The sequence below is a fragment of the Lutra lutra genome, chromosome 2, assembly GCF_902655055.1.
Source record: "Lutra lutra chromosome 2, mLutLut1.2, whole genome shotgun sequence".
NCBI classification, from domain to species: domain Eukaryota; kingdom Metazoa; phylum Chordata; class Mammalia; order Carnivora; family Mustelidae; genus Lutra; species Lutra lutra.
Genome location: NC_062279.1, coordinates 150418269 through 150438223, shown reverse-complemented (window position 1 = coordinate 150438223; position 19955 = coordinate 150418269). Strand labels below are relative to the sequence as shown.

Below are 19955 nucleotides of genomic sequence, written 5' to 3'. Positions count from 1 at the left end.
TAAAATGAGAATAAGAATACCAGCATTGCACAATTGTTGAAAGGACTAATGAAAAGATCTAAATATATGTCTAGATATAGTAGGTACAAAAATGTAGTTAAAATTTATGATTACAACCTAAGAAGAAGGAGACATAAATGCTGTTAGGGTCCAGACTTATACTGTATGCAGAGCTTTGTATTAAGTGTTTGACCACAAACTGGATGAGAATCAAGAATGTGGCACTGTTATTTTTGTGTGTGTACATACTTCTTCTCCTTCCCACACAAAATAATGGGATATATTAAAAGGAATATGATATATAAGAGGCAGGAAGCAATCCCTCTGTTATATTTGGCTTTGTTCAGGCTCTTATTACAGTATCATGTCTAGTTTTACATTGCTCATTTTAAAGAGGATGTCAAAAAACTGTATGTAGTGTGTCCTGGGAAGAACCCAACAACTGTGATTAAAGGGATAGAAAATAGGTCCTTTGAGGCAAGTTTAAGGAATTGAATTTGTTTATTCTGGAAAGGAGGCGGTAAAGGAGTTACTTAACTATCTTCAAGTACATGAAGGGTTATTATGAGGAGGATACTCTCATGTTGTTCTCCAAATGCACAGAGGACCAAAAGAGGAAATCGACTTATTTCATTTAAAGAAAATTGTGTTAAACACTAAAATTGACTATCAAGGGATGTCATGGAATCTCCATTTTTGAAAATATTTAAAAAGAGCAGCAGCAGATGGCTATTTATTGAAAGGCTTACATGTTCAACCTCATGAAAGTTACAGGCAGGATTTGGACCTTGCAGCTTTTTCATCTCTATGATGTGGTTTTCTTATGTTCATTGTAACTTGCCATGCATGTGCCAGGTGTCTTACAAAGATTCTGTAACTCTTTTGTGACAGGGAATCCTCTTGGTATATGATATTACAAATTATCAAAGCTTTGAGAATTTAGAAGACTGGTATTCTGTGGTGAAGAAAGTGAGCGAGGAGTCAGAAACTCAGCCACTGGTTGCCTTGGTGGGCAATAAAAGTAAGTTATTAATGCTTATTTATGTATAGTTGTTTATTTGCCTCTCCCATAGTCTTTTTTTCTACCAAAATGTTAATGTTTAAAAACATCAAAGATGCAGCTTTCCTGGAGTAAGCACATTAGTTGAGAACATTTTTAAAGATGTATACAATCTTTTCAGTAAGAGTTTTGATGCTTGCTTGCTTTGTCATAACTGCTCTGCTGCTTTGGCCGGTGCCTGTTCAGGTAAGTTCTGTTCTGGCCATGTGTGTTTTGGCTTCCTGTGGACTGAGGAAGCAGCATGGACTATTAAGAACAGCAACACAGCTGCAGATTTTATGATACTGCACTGCAGCTTCAGCTCTGCCCCAGAGATTTTGAGAGATAGATTTCATTAAATGGTCCCCTTTTCTAGGAAAGAAAGCAGTGTTTGGGTAGAATTTTGTATGCATTATTTCTTGTTCCCATCTCTTATAAACTTCCCTTTTTAAATTTTTGGGGTTTGTTCTAAAATACAGATTTTTTTTTTTTTTTAAGGAAAGATTGTATTGAGAGATGAGTAGTGCTTGCTAAAAATGGTGGATAAGTAATTTTTGAGATCTGTCTCTTGGGCTATGATATATAGCATATAAAATTATAAGACTGAATTTAGTATAGGACTGTTAGTTGGTTCATAGTCCTACAGTGCAGTTACCTGGAAAAATAGACATTAATAAGGGTTTTTAAATATAAAATATTATGATACAACCTAATCTTCTATAACTATTTGAGGTCAGAAAAAGAGAAAATGAATTTAAATTATACCATGGAGGATTTAGGTCAGGAACAGTTTCCTGACTACAAGCATTGTTAAACCAATACCGAGGTATACTACCAGGAGAATTGTCTTCTCCAAAGGTCTTTAAAAGTGTAGTGCATTTTTGTGTGTGTAATTATTTAGGAAATAGTACTTCCTGAAGGACTAAACCAAGATTTCTTCATTATGTGCTTTTGCACACTTAGATGAACATTTAATAAATCCAAGCCGTACTTTAAAATCATTATAAAACAGGTGTGGATACCATTTCTCTGAAGAGTTAAAAATACAAATTTTATAATACTTTTTTAGAAAATAGTATTATATATCATGAAATGGGTGTCTTGAGTAAAAGATACAGTTTTTTAAAGCTTTAGTTGAATTTTCCTCTTCTGTTCCATAAATAGTTCTAATTGAATGACTCAGATGCTTTTAAAGTCATTGAAATTCTTCCTTAGAAAGTTTTGATGACCTTAGATTCTATTTCTGAGTGCAGCTATTTGTTTTAGGAGACCATTTCTTTGTTGTCATGTTACTGAAGCAACTAGCATGTATTATGGTTAAATTTGTGCTTTAGTAGCAGTTTCTCATCACCTTTTAGGAAAGTATAGAGTAGGAAAGGGTTGGGGGTTGAGGCTTGTTTTCATTTCTTTCAAGACAAAATGGTGTAGTGGTGCATAATTATATATGTTATGTGTTTATGCGGTCCTGTGAGGCATCAGCCATTAGTCACTGTCAAAGAGAGGCTATCAGACTAGGTGGACTGTTGGACTGTTCTGGTGATGCCATTCCTAAGTTTTAAAAATAAACATTTATATAAGTTATATGAATTTATGAAAAAAATATTAGTGTTATGTTTGAGATTTAATAGCATAAAAAGTTGAGTTTTTTTAGCTTTTGGCTTAGCTCAAACCCCTTCCTTGTATTTATAATACTCTTTTTCAGAATGAGATCATAGAATAAAGTATGCAGTCACACAGAATGTTACATGAAGATGTAACATTCATGTAACATTCAATGTATGTAACATTGAATGTAACATTGAATGTAACATTCAATGAAGAGATTTTAAGATGAACATTTTCCTGGATATTATTTACTGCATACTGTCACTGGGCTGATTTCATATTGGTCATGTAATAAAAGATCTTGAAATCTGTGTTTACAAGTTGATGTTACATTAGTATAGTAGTATGTTCTCACCTTCTGTTTGGGGGCCAAAATTATATTAAAAAGCAAAGATTTTACATATGGATTAAAGGCAAAACAAAAGAAACATGATGGGAAGATATCTGAAACTGGATTATTATGTTCCTTATCTATAGAGAGTCATCTTCTACCTAAACGTGCTTTTTAAAACTCATCATTGTGTCCTTTTCTTTGCAACTTAGAAAGTTGCCGAATAGAAAGCATATGTTGAAAAGAAGTATGTATGAAAATATTGGTAGCAGTAGCCAACTTTTATTTCATTTTTAAAAAGATTTTATTTATTTACTTATTTTAGAGAGAGAGCATGTGTGCATGTGAGCAAGTGAGTGAGCTGTGGGGGGCGGGGGGTAGGGGTAGAGGGAGAGGGAAAGAGAGAGAATCCTAAGCAGACTCCATGCTGAGTGAGAAGCCTCATGTGGAGCTTGATCCCAAAACCCATGAGATCATGACTTGAGCTGAAATGAGTCCAGTGCTTAACCGACTGAGCCACCTAGGTGTTCCAGCAGTAGCCAGCTTTTAGCCAAAGTTTAGCAGAAATATAGGATAGACAGAAAATTTCTATACAGGGAGAGAGAGGGAGAGAGAGAAGGAAGGAGGGAGGGAGAGGAGAGGGATTGCGTACATATGTGTGTGTATGTGTGAATTTGTATTATAGGAAGAGTTTATAATGTTATAAAATCATTTGTTTTTTATTAAAATATAGTAAGCTCACAGAAATTTGGGCTAAGGATTGAGGATAGTCTTAGGTAAGGATGAGTTATGGGTTTACTTTTATTAAAAGTTGTGTTTTATTATGTTTAAATATAAAAAGTAACTGGAATAATTAAGTAGCCAGTAGAGGAAGGGATTTGCTTTTATGAAATAGAATTGGTAACAACTAAATTATTTCAGTGTATAATGCTTAAAACAAATTTATTTTATTCTTTTTTTTTTTTTTAAAGATTTTATTTATTTATTTGTCAGAGAGAGAGAGGGAGAGAGAGCGAGCACAGGCAGACAGAATGGCAGGCAGAGGCAGAGGGAGAAGCAGGCTCCCTGATGAGCAAGGAGCCCGATGCGGGACTCGATCCCAGGACGCTGGGATCATGACCTGAGCCGAAGGCAGCTGCTTAACCAACTGAGCCACCCAGGCGTCCCAAATTTATTTTATTCTATATTCTATTCTTAAAGGCTGTAAGACATTAGTGTTTTTTCTTTGTACTATTTAAGATTTTATTTATTTTTTATTTTTTTAAGATTTTATTTAGTTACCAGAGGGAGAGAGAGAGAGAGAGAGAGAGCACAAGCACACAACGGGAGAGGAAGAAGGAGACCCCCCCCAAGAGTGGGGAGCCTGTTGCGGGGCTCGATCCCAGCACAATGGGATCATGACCTGAGTTGAAAGCAGACGCTTAACTGACTGGACCCCTGTACTATTTAAATTTGTGTTGAGTTATGGTTAAGATCATAGGGCTTTAAATTTCAGGGTACTTTGCTTTTACAAGCCCGGTTTCTTCATTTAATAGCAGTGTTATAGCAGAGTTTACTTTGTATCTGCATACCTCAACTTCCTCATCTGCAGGTAAGGATAATAGCTTTTGTCTGATAAAGTTGGTTTAAAGTTTAAATGAGATATTACATGGAAAGCACTTAGTCTGTAATCTGTATACTGTAATCCTCAATAACTGTTATCATCGCCATTATCATTCATAATAGCCTTTTAAAACTGATTATAGCTTCAATGTAAATGATCACATTAAAAATTAGTAGAGCTGAAACAGATATCTTACAGAAGTGGCTTGTAGGTAAAGTTCCTAGAGAATCCGTTTGTCATCATCTTATGCCTTGGGCTTTTATTTTGTTTTGTTTTGTGTTTTAGATCAATACTTCTCATACCATGTGATTGGTGGAGCAATTCAATTCAGCAAACATTCTGGAGTGCCAGCTATGTGTATTCATTTAGACGTTTATTTGCACAAAGGTTTATTTTTTTATTTATTTATTTTTTTTAAAGATTTTATTTATTTATTTGACAGAGATCACAAGTAGACGGAGAGGAAGGCAGAGAGAGAGAGAGAGAGGGAAGCAGGCTTCTTGCCGAGCAGAGATCCCGATGTGGGACTCGATCCCAGGACCCTGAGATCATGACCTGAGCCGAAGGCAGTGGCTTAACCCACTGAGCCACCCAGGCGCCCCTGCACAAAGGTTTAGACAAAGAGAGTGCTTAAGGGGTGATAGGGACCTGTTAACCTTAATTTTAACCAAATTAATTAAGTCTTAGTTTTATTCTTTTGCTTAGCTGCCTTCAAGTTTTCTAAAAAATTGACTGCCTTTCTTTTGCTCTATTTGGTTGTTGGGATTAATAAATATAATTATGTCTAAATCTTCATGAAAGGCCCTGCTTTTCCTTAGCGAGGTAAGCATAAATTCTTGATAGGTAACTTCCAAAATAGGAAAGAGGGTAAGTCACCTACTTATTCTGTGCACTTTACTGAAGTGCTGTTGAAGTTTGATGGAGTCTGCAGCCCAGTGTGGAATGAAACAATTGATAGACACCTGGAAACCATTCTGTTGCTATTTAAGATGATTTCTGCAATTCAGGGAGTCAGATTTACCAGGTCTGGTACCTGGTTTCCTGGCCTTGAGAGCATTGCTCTCTCACTTGATCAGAGCCTGCACCTCGGAGCCTCAAGGTTTTCTATTTATGTCTGCTTCCAGTTTTATTATAGGTGGACTTGGCAATGGCTTAACACACCATCATCACCTCTCATGTGAACTACTGCAGTAGCTTCCTAACTGTCCCTCCTGCTTCTGGCTTTGCCTTCCTGTAGTCCACTTCCCAAATGGCAAATCATGTTATTCTGACTCTTCTAATGCTTTCTCATCACACTTAGAAAACATATTCCAAACTCCTCATCCAGATTTACCAAGCACTAGGTGATCTGGCTCCTCCCTGCCTCTTGCCACTATATGCTAAGGCACACGTCTTTTTTTCTGTACTTAAAACATTCTAAGTTAATTTGTACTATAGGATTTCTTCTGCTTGAAATACTTCTGGTCTTTGCTTGACTGGCTCCATTTTATCATTTGGATCTCATCTTAAATGTCATCTCCTCAGAGTTGCCTTTCTTGGCCACTCAGTGTAAACAGGCCATGCAGTCCCTTTCTCACGACACTCGGTTTCAATTATCCGTGGAGCATCAGTGCCATCTGATGTTCTTGTTTGTTCCTTATCTTCTTTCCCCACTAAAATGTAAGCTCAATGAAACTTAGGGACCTCATCACTGAGAACAGTGCCTGAATGAATGAATGTTGAATGAATGAATAAAAGCCTTTTCATGAAGCCTTCATTGAAGTATTTATGGCCTGGGATGTGTTATTAAGGGAAAATGATTTTTTTTAATGAGGAAAAATACATGTGTAGATACAGGGAATCTGTTAGATGACCTTCAGCCCAACTGGCCTACTGAGTTCCACCTTGGTGAACAACTTCAGAGTTTCTTAGGAAGTATATTGAAGTTATATTATGCTGGATCATGTTTGAGATAAAGTGTCATAGGTTTTATATTATGATTTTAGGTTAAATAAATATAAAAGTATTAAGAATTTTGCTTTTTCCTGATGTAACTTTTATGTAGTGGTAGAAACCTACACTTTTGACTTTTTTTTTTCTTAATTTTTGCGTTTAATTCCAAAAACCATATGCATTGAAGTTGCACCTTTAATTTTTCTTTCAGTCCCATTGAAATGAAATGAACATTCAGGAATATTAATTTTTAAAGATTAATTTTATTTTATTTATTTTTTTTTTTTTAAAGATTTTATTTATTTATTTGACAGAGAGATCACAAGTAGATGGAGAGGCAGAGAGAGAGAGAGAGGGAAGCAGGCTCCCTGCTGAGCAGAGAGCCTGATGCGGGACTCGATCCCAGGACCCTGAGATCATGACCTGAGCCGAAGGCAGCGGCTTAACCCACTGAGCCACGCAGGCGCCCCTAAAGATTAATTTTAAATTCAATCCATGTTTTATAAGCACACGGCATTTTAATTTGTCATTTTGTTATTTTCTGTGTTTAAGCTGTTATGTTTTCCTACTATCTGATCCATCAACTAGTTTCTCCCCTGACTAGCTAACATTCTCAGTTGGATAGATTGTAAACAGAAATTAACAGGGGTTGCATAGAAGCTGCCCTCTCCCTGATTTATAGCTTCTTAGTTAGTGGAGGGGTGGTGGTTATCAGTAACTTGTATTGGGGATAGGAATTATCACGCTCTGGGATAGAGTGGGTGGATGAATGATTTCTGCTCTTAAAGATATTAACCAGATCCTTTCCCAAATAAAGACTAATAACTCAGATTTTTAAACAATCTTCATGACAGATGAGGGCATAGAGGAGAGTGCATCAACACTAATTAACAATGTTGAGTGTATATTCTTCTTAACAGTGATTGATTGTTCTTGGAGTGCTATCTCTGCCCAGGAAGTGATGTTTTACACTGCCAGGTTCAAAGGTTACATTTTAATGTACTCTGTAGTTGTGTTCCCTGAACTCAATGGAAATGTATTAGAAAAACAAGTAAATTTCAGGTTGGAAAATTTAACTGATGCCCTCAATAAAATTATCACAAAGTTTTAAAAAGATTGTTCTTTATTCTTAGTGACAGAGGAGTGTAAGAAATGGTTAATGTTTTATTTCCTTTTAATTTAAAAATTTTTCAGCTTGAAAAACTTCAATGGAATTTACAGAAATATGCTTGCTTATCCTGTGACTCTTCTGAGTGTTCAAAAATTCTTATTTTATCTGCAGAGTAGAAAATGTGAAGTAGGTAACATTTTGAAGGACTCACATTAACTTCTATGAAAGTTATTATCTACAATATTATAACAAAGTGAATGAGTGAGTCATTATTATCAGTTTGCTGAAGAGAGTTTATAATTTATATAAAGCGTGAACAGAAACTCTTTTGAGAATTTGAAAACTTCATTCTGTTTATACATTGTGAATTAAAACATTCTGCCTCCTTGTCCATTTATTTTAATACTTTGGTTCTATTTTGTTCTGGGAATAGTAATCCTAAAGTATCAGATACAAGTGTCTTTTTCAGATGGACTTTATATTTTTGTTTCTGTTGCTTCATTTTTTTTTTCTTTTTCCTCTCTTTGCATGTAAATTTGTTAACTAAAGCTGTGATTATTTATGTCCTGGAAAATGCTGAGAGCATCTGATTCTGATACTGACAGCATCAGTAGTCTGTGTACCGAGAGAGTATTTTAACACACACTCTTTTTTTTTTTTTTTAAATATTATTTACATATTTGAGAGAGAGACAGTGAGAGAGAGCATGAGCGAGGAGAAGGTCAGAGGGAGAAGCAGACTCCTGTGGAGCCAGGAGCCCGATGTGGGACTCGATCCCAGGACTCCAGGATCACGACCTGAGCTGAAGGCAGAGGCTTTAACCCACTGAGCCACCCAGGTGCCCCTTAACACACACTTTTAAAGCTGTTCCTTTACATGATACTTCATAGTCCTGCTGTACTTTCAGAACATTTTGATAGTATTTCCAGTTCAGTTGATGGAGTAGTTTCCTCAAATTAAATGCATAAGATTGCATTCAGACTGGTGTTAGGGCTGATACTAACTGGGGAAGAAAATGTCAAATGAGTGCTTTTTCATAATACTCATCAAAATCAGTTGTTGCAGTGATGTTATGTCATTTCATACTTAATTTTTTTTTAGATAGCCTACTTCACACCATTTGACAGTACTATAATGTCCTTAGCCTGGCGCACCTGGGTGGCTCAGTGGGTTAAAGCCTCTGCCTTCGGCTCAGGTCATGATCTCAGGGTCCTGGGATTGAGCCCTGCATCGGGCTCTCTGCTCAGCAGGGATCCTGCTTCCCTCTCTCTCTGCCTGCCTCTCTGCCTACTTGTGATTTCTCTCTCTGTCAAATAAATAAATAAAATCTTAAAAAAAAAATAATGTCCTTAGCTTAAGAAGCATTAAGGTTTCTGTGATTTTGTTTTGTTTGCTTGGGGGAATTGTATAAGCATTTCTGTCATAACAATCTGTTTATGAAATTTTTTAATAGAATTTTTTTTAAGATTGTATTTATTTATTTGACAGAGAGAGACAGTGAGAGAGGGAATACAAGCAGGGGGCAGTGGGAGAGAGAGAAGCAGGCTTCCTGCCGAGCAGGGAGCCCAATGTGGGGCTCGATCCCAGGACCCTGGAATCATGACCTCAGTCGAAGGCAGTCATTTAACCATCTGAGCCACCCTACCCCTATTTATGAAATTTGTTTGTCTTCTTCTCATGATAGAGAAACTTTATTAAATGCTAAAGAAATGCCATCCACTTTACTTTTTTTTTCTTTTATGGGAAATCTCTGATTTTAAAAATGAGAAGAAATTATTAAATATTTTAATTTATTAAATTACAATTATAAAAATATATAGCTTTATAAAATTTATAAATTAAAATTTTCTATAGCTATAAAAACATTTCTTCGTGGAAAGGAGATTTAAAATTTTCATTAATGTAATTTAAACCTCTTTAATAATTAATTTATTTTAATTTTATCTGCAGTAATTGTGGATTTGCTCCACAATTTAAAGGAAGAGTTAGAGTGGGGATCAGAAAACTTTAGCTTTTGTCCTGGGGCTGTCATTTTATCTGATTACATCACCTTGGCCAATTTACTTAATCACTTAGGATCATCCTCCTGCATAAAATGAGGGATTATACTTGGTAATCATAAGCACCTTCTATTCCTAAAATATGATGACCCAAGCATGTTTAGTAATAAGTCTGCTTAATTGAACATATTTACTGCCATATAATTTTAAGAGAGTTTATTTTTATGTATTTATTTTTTAGAAGGTTTTATTTATTTGTCGGAGAGAGAGCACAAGCAGGCAGAGTAGCAGGCTGAGGCAGAGGGAGAAGCAGGCTCCCCACTGAGCAAGGAGCCCAATGTGGGACTTGATCCCAGGACCCTCGGATTCTAACCCAAGCGGAAGGCAGTCGCTTAACCGACTGAGCCGCCCAGGCATCCCATAATTTTAAGAGAGTTTAATTTTAACTTTACATGTCCTGTAAACCCTGTCTTCTTATCTTTACAGATGGTTTCTTTGGCTCATTTTATTCAGTTGTTAGATTATTAAGAATTTTCTTTATACATGGATAGGTCCATATACCTAATAACAGTAATAATAACTAGCTAAGATTTATTGATTTTTTATTACTTGCTAGGCACACCTTGGAAATACTGTAAACTTTGGAGTATTTGGGGGGCTCTAAAAATAGCATTTCCTTTTAATTTAAAAAATTTTCTTAAGCTGAGAATTTACTTTTTATTTTCTGTGATATTATTTCCTAAAATTTCATATAAGTGTCTAGTTTTTACAGTATAAAGAAAGCAGTTCAGCAGGTATTTCATTTTGTTTTGTTTTCTGTGTCTTCTCTCATTTATTCATTTCATTTAACAAATAGTTATTTTGCACATTCATGTCTAGGTGTTGAAATACAGCAATGAACAGGCAAAAATTCTTGCCCTCATCTATCCTGGTTTTAATAGAGGAAGACAGTAAATAAATGAATAATAAAATATATAATATGTTAAATGATGTTTTGTATAGATAAAGCAGGAAGGGGAGAAAAAAGACTTGGAAGAAGGTGTTAATATTTTAAAGATGGTAGCAGGGAAAGTTTGAGAAAATGACATCTCAGCAAAGAGATAAAAGAAGAAGGAGTGCCTCAGAGATATCTGGATGAAGAGTTACCCAAGTAGGAGGGAAGAGTAGTAGTAAAGCCTTTGAGATAGTATTTTGTTCCCCCGTAGCCCCAGAACTCCCAAGAAGGCATGTGAGTGAGTGTGTGTGTGTGTGTGTGTGTGTTTGTGTGTGTATAGCTGTGTGCATAGCTATATATAGGGAATAGTCAGTGCAAGAATAGTGTAGGATGTGAAGTTAGATACAAAGGGGAAAGGATCTAGGAAGAGGACAGTTCAGGAAAACCTTTGTAAGGGCTTCAACTTTTACTCTGGGTTAGAATGAAGGCCACTGAGGGTTTTTAGCAGACAGCAACTTCTTTCAAGATACGTCTCCAAAGGCAAAGGAAACAAAAGCGAAAATGAACTTTTGGGACTTCATCAAGATCAAAAGCTTCTGCTCAGCAAAGGAAACAGTCAACAAAACAAAGAGGCAACCCACGGAATGGGAAAAGATATTTGCAAATGACACTACAGACAAAAGGTTGATATCCAGGATCTATAAAGAACTCCTCAAACTCAACACACACAAAACAGATAATCATATCAAAAAATGGGCAGAAGATATGAACAGACACTTCTCCAATGAAGACATACAAATGGCATCAGACACATGAAAAAATGTTCATCATCACTAGTCATCAGGGAGATTCAAATTAAAACCACATTGAGATACCACCAGTTAGAGTGGCCAAAATTAGCAAGACAGGAAACAACATGTGTTGGAAAGGATGTGGAGAAAGGGGAACTCTCTTACACTGTTGGGAATGCAAGTTGGTGCAGCCACTTTGGAGAACAGTGTGGAGATTCCTCAAGAAATTAAAAACAGAGCTTCCCTATGATCCTGCAATTGCATTACTGGGTATTTACCCCAAAGATACAGATGTAGTGAAAGGAGGGGCCATCTGTACCCTAATGTTTATAGCAGCAATGGCCACCATCGCCAAACTGTGGAAAGAACCAAGATGCCCTTCAGCAGATGAATGGATAAGGAAGATGTGGTCCGTATACACTATGGAGTATTATGCCTCCATCAGAAAGGATGAATACCCAACTTTTGTGGCAACATGGATGGAACTGGAAGAGATTATGCTGAGTGAAGTAAGTCAAGCAGAGAGAGTCAGTTATCTTATGGTTTCACTTATTTGTGGAGCATAACAAATAACATGGAGGACATGGGGAGATGGAGAGGAGAAGGGAGTTGAGGGAAATTGGAAGGGGAGGTGAACCATGAGAGACTATGGACTGAAAAACAACCTGAGGGTTTTGAAGGGGCAGGGGGTGGGAGATTGGTGGAACCAGGTGGTGGGTATTAGGAAGGGCATGTATTACATGGAGCACTGGGTGTGGTACAAAAACAATGAATACTGTTATGCTGAAAAGAAATTAAAAAATAATAAAAAAGAATGAAGTGATTTAACTTGAAAGAATCACTACAGTTCTTGTTGAGAGAATTTACTCTAGTGGGTATGTATGGAAGCAAAGTAAAAAAAAAATAAGAGGCTTTTGACATAATCCAGGTGAGAAATAATGGTGGTAGAAGTAGTGAGAAGGAGTTGGCTTCTGGATACATTTCGAAGGTGGTGTTGGATTTTCTCATAGATTGGTCGTGGAGTTAGAGGAGAGAAGAGGCAAGATAATGCCAGGATTTTTGGCCTAGGCATCTGGAAGGCTAAAGTTCAATTTACTGACTTGAGAAAGAGTGCAGGAAGAAAAGTTTTGGGTGAGAATCACAAGTTTGCTTTTGGATATTTTAAATTTGAGATGCTTAAATTAGTCGTCTTTGTGGAGATATTTAATAGGTAGTTGGAAATGAGTCTGGAGTTCAGGGGCAAGAGGAGGTCTAGAGATAAAAGTCAGGGAGTCAACAACATATTGATTGTATTTAAATCCTGAGACTGGATGAACTTTACATAGGAATGAGTATAAAAAGAGAAGAAGACCAAAGGTTGATCCTTGGGCTATAGCCATGTTTTAAAGTTTGGGGAAATAAAGAGAGATGAGCAAAGGAATTGAAATGTGGCCAGTGGAGATTGTAGGAAAGTCCCAAGAGTGAAGTATCCTGGCAGCTACATGTAAAGGTGTTTTAAGAAGGGGTTGATCAGTAGATGAGGACCAAGAATGATTATTAGTTTAAGTATGTAGAGGCAATGGGTATTGACCTTGGCAAACAGGTTCATGGGAGTGGTGCGGGTGAAAGCTGAGTAGCGTGATTTTGAAGAAAGAAGGGAAGTTGACAAATGGTAGATAATGAATAGAAACGGTATGTATACGTAATGCCACTCTATAAAGGAGTTGGTAAATGGGGCGGCTGCTCAAGAGAATGTGGGTCAGAATTCTGTGGTGGTGTGTTTGTAAAGGATGGGGGATATTACAGCATGTTTTGTTTATGCGACGAGAAAGACAGACATGGGGTATGTGTGCAAATACCCAGGGATATAAAATGCATGTCTTTTTATTGTTTTTGAACTTGTTCTATTTTTAGATATAATTTTGAATGAGTCATTTCCATTCCTTAATCTTCAATCTATTGCACTGATTCTGATTTAGTGAAAAAGTAGAACATGAGGAGTCTGTGAAGACTTTCCCAAATCTTAAGCTCTTCAGTGTGTTGAGAGAAATGAATAAATAGAAGAGGACTAGGACAGAATACTAGTTTCTCACTTGATTTTCTTTCCCTCAGTTGTCTAAATGCTGCATTTTACCTTCTCTTTATTTTTATTTATTTTTTAAATAATTAATAGCTATTTATCTATTTTAAACTGTGTGATTCTTCTGAAAAAGTCACCATTTTTAGAGTAACACCCCCCCCATCCTATAGTTATTCAGGTGTTTTGTAGTTGAAGCTCCATGAAGGCAGAGACTGCTCATGGTTGTCATTCTAGTATCTAGCTTTATCTTATCTGCACTATCTTATCTACTTATCTGCACACTGTAAGGGTTCAATAGGTACTTGTTATGAATGACTAGAAAAGTATTAATTCTCTGTCTCAGTAAAAAATGGAACTATAGACCTTTTGAGATAATAAAGTGAAAATAATACTGTTTTGGCTTCTGTACAGCTCTGACCCCAGATTTTTCAATCGGAAGAGGAGTTTAATAATGACAGACTCACTTTGTGCTTATGAGTCATTACTACATCAGACCATGCAAGACACCTGCTATATTACAAATATAGTTCTTTTGAAAACAGACTCCTAACTCTAATTAATCTCTTAATTTTCATATAAAATTTTAGTTTAAAAAAGATGAAAAATTGTTTTTTCTCTTATGGATATTTATGATAGAGTGTGTTCTGGCACATTAATCATTCAATACAGAGAGACAGTGTAGAGAAGTGGTTAAGGACAGACTTCTAAGTAAGGCCACTTAAGTTCAGATATGGGCTCATTTATTAATTTTTGGCTGTGGTAAGATACCCTCTTTGTAGCTCAATTTTCCCCATCTATAAAGTGGGCATAATAATAGCAGCTACTTTATAGGGAGGTTGTTGAGTTATTTATATCTATATCTATATCTATATCATCCCCTAGAACCAAAGCCCGTATGTAACAGGTGCTAAATGTGTTAGTTCTTAATTATTGTGTCTCTCACTGTTTCCTCAAATTCTGTCTTCTAGTTATGTATAATGGGAGGAGGTATTGCTTAGTGTATATGTATATATATTTAATTTAAGGATTTAAAAGCCAAAATCTTTAAAAAATTGTGTAAAATGTCCTTGAAATATGTAAGTAATGATTAAAGTTTCAGTTATTATTAATGTTTGGAAGCTAGCCTTCATTTAACTAATATTTTAGGAATATATTTTTCTGAAAAATCATTTAAACTTGGAGGTGATATCGTTTTGATATCTAATCTCAATGGTGAAAGCTGGTGTATAGTTGCCATGAATTTTTATCTCAAGTTTATTTTGCTATGTAGACATGTGTCTAATAAAAAAAAAGATGCTGCATAAACTATGGTTTGAGTTTCAATGTGCTTCTGTTTTTGGTTGAGGTATAAATGTTATTTCTGGCTGTGTCCTTCATACTTAGCTCTTCTTACAACAAATGGAAAGGCCTTAATTGTACCTAAGGGAATAGTTAATCCACAGTGGACATATGGTGGACAAAAGCTGAGTCTAGTGAATGAAATAAAATTATAAATGGTAAACACGTGAATGCTTACAAAGTCTTGCAACTATGAAAGATAAGAGGATTTTTTGAGATTAGCAAATTTTGTGCAGCATAATTGTTTTGTCAGCATGTTTCTATTGAACAGGTATATAGAAATTCAGTTAGACAGGTTCTTAACATACGTAAAGCATATTTTTCTTTTTTATTGTTCATTAAGCTTTTTGATAAGACTTTGATGTCAGCAATAGAGGTTGATGATCTCACGTTTTGGGGAAGTTACTGCTCTTTTGATTGGGGGCAGTTAATTAGCATTAACCCAGAACAGTTCTTGGGCTTTATGGATTTGAGCGTTATATGTGGTTGCACTGCTCCAGCAAAAGGTTAAGTATTAATGGAAAATGGTCACAGCCCTTTTACTTAAAGAAAACATGTTACTTGTAAGTTTTCTTTTGATTTTACTTTTACAGTTACATTGAATGTCTTCATTCATGTAGCCATCCATAAAGCAAATATTGTTGCACATGCAGTGGATAATAAGTCTTTTTAGGACTACTTGTGTGGTATGTCACAGATCATTAACTGCAAGTAACCACCTGACTTGAGGGAAGCCTGGAAGCATCATTATAGTGAAATAAGCTTTTATTTAGGTATCACTGCAGCACATTGATTTATTGAAATGTCACCAGTTGCTACTGTGAAAATATATTCTCATTATCATTCAGGGACTGGTAGAGATTAACTGCTGTAGAGTATAAAAGAGATATATTGCTAACAATGGAAAAATAAGAAAAAATGAAGAAATGTTATTGTGGTCTGTATTTTATCTAATAATTACCTTTAAAGAATTAATTTAGGTGATTAGGCTAAATTAGATGATCCTTTAAGATGTTTTCAGATCTCTATGTGGTTCTATATATGTTCTGATTTCTCCCTAATTTGAAATACCTTTACATTAAGTAACGTAGAAAAGCAGTAGCCCACTTTGTTATAACTACTTAACGCAGTCAGTCCATAAAGTAGTAAATTCTTTCTGTGAACACATGGCTGCTTCCTAGGCACATATATTAGGAATCCTACTGTCAGGAAACTTCAAGTCTTGTTGTGGAAGCAAGATTTACATAAAAAGTACAAAGGAAAGACAACATATAATTTAGCACTGTTGTATGAATGGGAGGGAAAAATTGTCACCTAAGGATTAAGAGGAATGTGGAACTTAAACTGAGTCTTTGCAAAACTAGTAGGGTTTGGATACATAAATGGAAGGCTGGAGTTTCAGGCAGAATGTAACATTTTAAGATAGTGTATTTAGGGAGAATTTGACAGAAATCTGAATCCTTAAGTATTTGAGTCATTATTAGAGTCTAGAGCAAGTATGTATTATTTTTCGAAGCAATATAAGCTCTGTGTCAATTTGATTTTATTTGTGCTTTATTAAGTTAGAGTAAAAATTAGATAATAGCACTTGGCACATTGGTGCCACACACAAGCACACACGTAAGTGGTGCTTAGGTAGATAGTTTACTGTTCCTTGTGGCTAATGCTGAGTTATTTAAATACAATGATGAAATGATGTCCCCTTTTATAGAGCATTGGTTATACGCCAAGTATCATGCTAAGTGATCTCCCTTTGTGACTGAGCAAACTGAATCTCAGAGAGAGTAGATTGTTATTAAATAGCTAGGAGGAGGTGGAGCCAAAATTTGAACCCAGCTGTTTTCCTCCAAAATACTTCACTTCTCTCCATCTTGTTACAGCTAAGTTTTGAGCCAATTCAAGGATATCTATCCATATGGAATTTAATGTTGGCTCTTTTGTAATTAAAAAAAAAAAAGGGGCACCTGGGTGGCTCAGTGGGTTAAAGCCTCTGCCTTCGGCTCGGGTCATGATCCCAGGGTCCTGGGATCGAGCCCCACATCAGGCTCTCTGCTCAGCGGGGAGCCTGCTTCCTGCTCTCTCTCTCTGCCTGCCTCTCCGCCTACTGTGATCTCTGTCTGTCAAATAAATAAATAAAATCTTTAAAAAAAAAAAAACTCCAACTACACAAACATATTTATACATATACTGGAACACAAAAAGCTATTAGGAAGTCAACTTTTGCTTTAGGATGAGGAATTTACTATTTCTAAAGTCCTGCTGTAACCAGAATAGTTCAGCTTTTATGTCTCCAAAGAACTCATTTTAGAGTTTTCTGAAATATTAGTTCCACTTCTTTATTTTGGTGTTTGTTTCCATGCTAAGGAGATTTTTTTTTTTTTCATGCTAAGGAGATTTGCCAGGACTGCCATAACGAAGTACCTCAGACTGGATGGTTTAAACAACAGAAATTTATTTCCTGCCAGTTCTGGAGGCTAGAAGTCCAGGATCAAGGTTTTCTTTTGAGACCTCTTTCCTTGGCTTGTAGTTGGCAGTCATCTCCCTTTGTCTTCACATGTTCTTTCCTCTCTGCCTGTCTGGGTCTTAATCTCCTATAAAGACACCAGTCATTTCAGATTAGAGTCCATCCACATGACCTTGACTTTACCTTATTACTTCTTTTAAAGACCCTATCTCCAGAGTCACATTCTGAGGAATAAGGGGTTAGAACCTCAACATATGAATTTGGGGGGGATGAGGGTAATGCAGTTAAGCCACAATAGAAACATTATGTTTAATATGTTAGACATAAATCTCAAATAATCATAGAAGTATAATAAAGGCAGTCATGACACAATTGATGTGATTAGTTGTGCTCTGTATTTCAAATGATCTAGTAATAAAGTAGATACATATTTAATGTGTGATAATATATGTAGTATAACATATATGTATATATAAAATATTACCTTATATTCTGATATGCTTGCTAAAGAGAGAGAAATGGGTAGAGATACAGTCTGCTTTGGTAACTGTATATACATAATTGTATTTGATGGCATTATTCATTGTGTTTGGTATTGAAGAAAAATTTGAGGATTAAGAGAGGATCTGGGAGTTTTGCATGCATGATTTAAAGTTTCATTGTCCATGTGTTCATTCAGATTTGTAAAATAGGAGTCAAATACTTTTTATCACCCCAAGAGACTGTTGACCATTTTATACTTCTATAATTTTAAGATGCTATAATTATGAGTTTTTTTTTTTTTTTAAAGATTTAATTTAGGTAGAGAGTACAGGTGGGGGAGTGGCGGGCAGAGTGAGAAGGAGAAGCAGGAAGCACTATGTGGGGCTCGATCCCAGGACCCTGAAATCATTCCCTGAGCCGAAGGCAGACACTTAACTGACTGAGCCACCAGGAGCCCCTAAGTGATCTTTTTCTTGTATGAGATATAATTCATATACCTTAAGAGTCACCATTTTAAAGTATATAGTTTTTGGTATGTTCTCTTGGTTATGTAACCAGTGCCACTGTCTAATTACAGAGTATTTTTATCCCTCCAAAAAGAAACTCTTTTCCCATTAGCGGTCATGGCTCTTTTACCTTCTCCCCACTCTTCCCCATTCCTAGCCCCTGGCAAGTACTAATTTACTTTCTGTCTCTATGGGTTTGCTTATTCTGGGCATTATAAATGGACTCATGAAATATGTGGCCTTTTGTGTCTGGGTTTTTCCACTTATAATGATGTGTTCATGGTATTTTGCTTATAATATGTATCATTACTTCATTTCTTTTTGTGGTTGTACAATATTCCATTGTATGGATAGATTTTGCCACATTTTGTTTATCTTTTCATCAGGTGATGGACACTGGGTTGTTTCTAATTTTTCACTATTATGAGTAATGCTGTTATGAATATTTTGCCCAAGTTTTTGTATGGACATAAGTTTTCATTTCTTTTGGGAAGATATCCAGGAGTGAAATTTCTGGGTCATATTTGAGAAACTGTTTGAGGAACTGCCAAGCTGCTTTCCTGCTTTCTACAGTAGCTGCCCCATTTTACATTTCTATTGGCATTGTATGAGGGCTGTAATTTCTCTGTATCTTTACTAGTACGTGTTATTATACTTTTTTAAAAAATAGACATTCTAATGTGTGTGAAGTGATATTTCATTGTGGTTTTGATTTGCATTTTCTTTTTTTTTAAATTTTTTAAAAAAGATTTTATTTATTTATTTGACACACAGAGATCACAAGTAGGCAGAGAGGCAGGCAGAGAGAGAGGAGGAAGCAGGCTCCCCACCTAGCAGAGAGCCTGATGGGGGTTCGATCCCAGGACCCTGGGATCATGACCCGAGCCAAAGGCAGAGGCTTTAACCCACTGAGCCACTCAGGCACCCCTTTGATTTGCATTTTCTTAATGATTATTGATGTTAGGTATCCTTTCATATACTTAATGCATATTGGCATATCTTCTTTTTAAAAATTTTTATTTTTTTCTCACCATAGCATGTACCCTCCCCAATGTCCATCACCCAGCCACCCCATCCCTCTCACCCTCCTCCCCTCCAACAACCCTCAGTTTGTTTCCTGAGATTAAGAGTCTCTTATGGTTTGTCTCCCTCTCTGGTTTCATCTTGTTTCATTTTTCCCTCCCTTCCCCTATGATCCTCTGTCTTGTTTCTCAAATTTCTCATATCAGTGAGATCATATGATAATTGTTTTTCTCTGATTGACTTATTTTGCTTAGCATAATACCCTCTAATTCCATCCACATCATTGCAAGTGGCAAGATTTTGGTTTTTTTGATGGCTGCATAGTATTCCATTGTGTGTGTGTGTGTGTGTGTGTGTGTGTGTGTGTGTGTGTGTGTGTGTATTTATATCTTCTTTATCCATTCATGTTGATGGACATCTAGGCTCTTTCTATAATTTGGCTATTTTGGACATTGTTGCATATCTCCTTTGGAGAAATGTATATTCAAATCATTTGCCCATTTTTTAAATTGGGCTGACTTTTTATTGTTGAGTTGTTAGTGTTCTTTATAGTGTATAAATCCCTTATCAGATATATGATTTGTAACTCTTTGATTCTGCCATTTGATACACAGAAATTTTAAACTTTGAAATCTATTTTATCTATTTTGTTCTTTGGTAGCTTAGACTTTAGGTGTTATATCTAAGAAACTCTTGCCCTATCCAGGGTCATGAATATTTATACCTGTATTTTGTT

At 36.0% G+C, this 19955-nt stretch overlaps 1 protein-coding gene across 3 annotated transcripts in view; it reads left to right on the top strand.

Moving 5' to 3' along the window:
- Positions 1-19955, top strand: part of RAB28 (RAB28, member RAS oncogene family) — a 105776-nt gene that overhangs the window by 27661 nt on the left and 58160 nt on the right. For all 3 annotated transcript variants that reach the window (XM_047718896.1, XM_047718895.1, XM_047718894.1), the window contains exon 4: positions 892-1021. In XM_047718896.1, the coding sequence (XP_047574852.1) occupies positions 892-1021 (130 nt within the window). The remainder of the gene's footprint in view (positions 1-891; positions 1022-19955) is intronic.